Raw genomic sequence first — 3,376 nt, 5'->3', positions numbered from 1 at the left:
AGGAGTGTTGTCCTCAGATGAGGGAGGGAGGGAGGGAGGGAGGGAGGGAGGGAGGGAGGGAGGGAGGGAGGGAGGGAGGGAGGGAGGGAGGGAGGGAGGGAGGGAGGGAGGGAGGGAGGGAGGGAGAATGAAAGAGAGAAAAAGTGAAAGAGAGAGGGAGAGGCTTGCTGATTTGGTTGTGGAATGAGGAAGAACCAGTGATATCTACTTCCTTCTACAGCCTTATGTTCCAGCTAACTACCTGTGTGAGAGACTATGGGTCTGGTCTTAGACAGGTGACTGTGACAGACCTCCCCCTCTCTCCCTTCAACAGCAAACCCATAGCTCCAGAGGTCAGGGGTCACACTCACAGTAGCTCCACCCCCAGGACCATGGCCACCTTCTCCCCAGAGTGGTTGCTGTGGAAACGCAGGCGGAACAGGTGGTTGGCCACGCCCGGCCGTGAGGTCATCAGCATTCCGGCAGTGGTTCTGACAGGTGATAGGTTGATGTCCTGAGGCTGACACGCCCCCACCCAGATCTGGTCTCTCAGAGCGTAGTCTGTCACCGTGTAGCTGTCGTCACTGGGGGGAGGGGAGGAGGGGAAGGAGACCTTTATGAAGGAATTTGAACAACCAACTTCCCAAATGTTTTACACAAACATGACACTGGTCACACTGCTCCTTCACAACCACCAAACACTCAGACAAACAGGAAGTGATGCGTAGAGATCTTGAGTTCACTGGACAGTCTACTTCCTGTAGTGTGACCAGGTTGGAGAGCCAGCCTTTCCCTGCATACCTGCCTACATTTCCCAGGAGCCCCTGGGCTTCTTCACCTACACACTTCATCTGGAAGTCATTATGAGACTCAGCCAGGGGGCTCACATTGGCTCTCATGGAGTACCCTGTGTGTGTGTGTGCGTGCGTGTGCCCTTGTCCCGGATCTGAACCCCACCTGAGTTATGTCATCCAGGAGCCACAAACAGCCGTGTTATGTCATCCAGGAGCCACAAACAGCCGTCGAGGGACTACTGTACTGGAGCACACACACACACACACACACAGGCACGACTCCATGAGAGTCAGTTTGTCTGCAAGAACTCAGTAAGACTGACAGAGGGAGGGGAGCGTGGGGGGGGGGGGGGAGCGTGGGGGGGGGGAGGAGATATTTGAGGGTGTGCGTGTCTCAGTATTCCAAAACACAGTCCCAGAAAGCTCTCTGGCTTGAATGACTGGAATGCCATTAGGAGTACAGTGTGAACTGGTTGTTCTGAGAATGTGTGTGTGTGTGTGTAGTGGGGAGTGGGGAGTGTGTCAGGTCACTACCATAACTTAATTCTTTCTTTCAAAGGCGGAGCACCACTCAGGACTCTGGGTCAAGCTGGCGTTAAGAGAGCCCACCCTGGTCAGCACCAGCTACACAACACTGCCCAGCAGCCAGAGAAGAGAGGGAGGGGAGGAGGAGGGTAGCAGTGGAGAGAGAGAGACAGAGAGAGAGAGCAGAATGTGCTTGTGTTAAGAGGGGGTGCTGAGACCTGGTCAAACAAACAGAAGGCAACCGCCTGGACATGAGTGAAAGGCAGAGGGCACACACACACACACACGATCGTATAAAAACATCAGAATCCCAAGAGACGGTGATACAAGAATGAAGACAGAGATGAGAGGAAGACAGAGATGAGAGGAAGAAAGAGATGAGAGAGGAAGACAGAGATTGAGAGAGAAATATAGACGGTTAGCAGGTTCCTTCTCTCACAACAACAGCAGCAGTAAGACAAAGACCAGAGCCAGCATAACAGCAAGGAGGAAAGAGGGAGAGGAGAGAAAGGGAGGGAGGGGAGGGAAGGAAAGAGAGAGGGGGAGAGGGAAAGACAGAGGAGAGGCCATCTGCTGTGGAGTAAGAGTTATGTAACTGTTCCTGTGACCAGACGGAGCAGCACAACAAGCAGTGCCGCTAGCGCTGTGGGACGCTAACCTAGCGCATAGCATTGCGCTAACAGATAGCACGTGTTTCTGTGGTCATGTCATTCCTCCTTCTCCAGAACGCTGGAGGGAAACCACGACAACCACTGGGATCATCAGCACAACAACATTACAGACACAACGAGTAATGCTGACAGTAAATAGGAAAAATTACCAAAACTTTGTGCCTCAAGCATGTCAACTGAGTCCTAGCCAAAACTGTGAGGGTAACCACTTGGGTCAAATTTATGATGTAGCAGGTTAATCCACACGCCAGGTATGTGAGGGATGACATGGCATTGGATGACACCTATTTTAGCATAGCTTAACGTAGCATATCCTGGCATAGCAAAACCCAGCATAGTTTAGCATAGCATAGCGTAGCCTAGCGTGTGTGATTTGTTATCCTTCCTGCAGATGGAGCACAGCTGACTCGCACGCCACAGCATGGATCTCCTGCCTCCAGAGAACAAATCAATATTATATCAGCTTCTCCTGATCCTACACACACACCAACACGCTTACATGACAAAACAGTCACACACACACCTACCGACACACGCTTAGACGAGAGGAAACACACACGCTTTCATGACAGAACACACACACGCCACACCACCATCTCAGATCCCCTCTTTCCCGACCACACGCTGGACACCTCACATGGCAGCAGTTTGTCATTCCAGACCTGATTCCCGGAAAATTATGGGATGTTTTCGTTTTCCTCAGGAATTCTGTTAGAAGGCGTGCAAAGCCCAATCTGTCCCAGACTCAGCCGGAGAAAAGGGGAAAATATGTTTTGTGCGGGAAATGAAAGCACACACACACGCACACAACCCTCGTACACACAGACACACACACATACACATTCAAATCCCAGATCAAGTTTTTTCTCTTTTATGTTGAACAGCTGCCATTTGTTATTCACTGGATGGACTACCAACATCTCAATCCATATCTTCCTCTACTAACATCTAACGAAACTAAAAGCAGAGATTGAAGCTCCCTTGGTAGGAGATACAGACCAACACAAACACACAAACTCTCCTCCCCCACACACACACCCACATCCTCCCACACACACCCACACCCTCCCCCCCATACACACACACACACCACTCCTCCCCCCCAGAGGAGGGAGGCCCGCACCTCTTCTTGCGTGTGAGGATGAGGACATCGTTGAAGAGGAAGAAGTACACCTGCTGTCTGGTCCCGTACGCTTCATGAAGATCCCGTTCTCCTCCACGAACGCCGTGAGCTCACCTCTCTTCACCATCCACCTGGAGGACGACACCAGGGGGAACGGCTGGGGAGGGGGAGGGGGGAGGGAGAGGGAGGTGAGAGGGTTCCTCTCATCTGAAGTGGATAACAATGAAGGTGGATGTAATGTGATACAGACTGCTTGTGGTCTACATTCCTGCCAAATCGTGGAT

At 51.9% G+C, this 3,376-nt stretch overlaps 1 protein-coding gene across 1 annotated transcript in view; it reads right to left on the bottom strand.

The window, feature by feature from the left end:
- Positions 1–346: 346 nt before the first annotated feature.
- LOC136938795 (rho guanine nucleotide exchange factor 26-like) overlaps positions 347–3,376 on the bottom strand; it is a 15,251-nt gene continuing 12,221 nt past the window's right edge. Inside the window, 3 exon segments of the mRNA XM_067231742.1 lie at positions 347–563; positions 3,093–3,154; positions 3,157–3,249. Of these exon segments, the coding sequence (XP_067087843.1) occupies positions 347–563; positions 3,093–3,154; positions 3,157–3,249 (372 nt within the window).

This window comes from Osmerus mordax, assembly GCF_038355195.1.
Source record: "Osmerus mordax isolate fOsmMor3 chromosome 11 unlocalized genomic scaffold, fOsmMor3.pri SUPER_11_unloc_2, whole genome shotgun sequence".
Lineage (NCBI taxonomy): Eukaryota > Metazoa > Chordata > Actinopteri > Osmeriformes > Osmeridae > Osmerus > Osmerus mordax.
The sequence above is the reverse complement of the archived record's forward strand: the minus strand, read 5'-3'. Positions and strand labels throughout refer to the sequence as shown.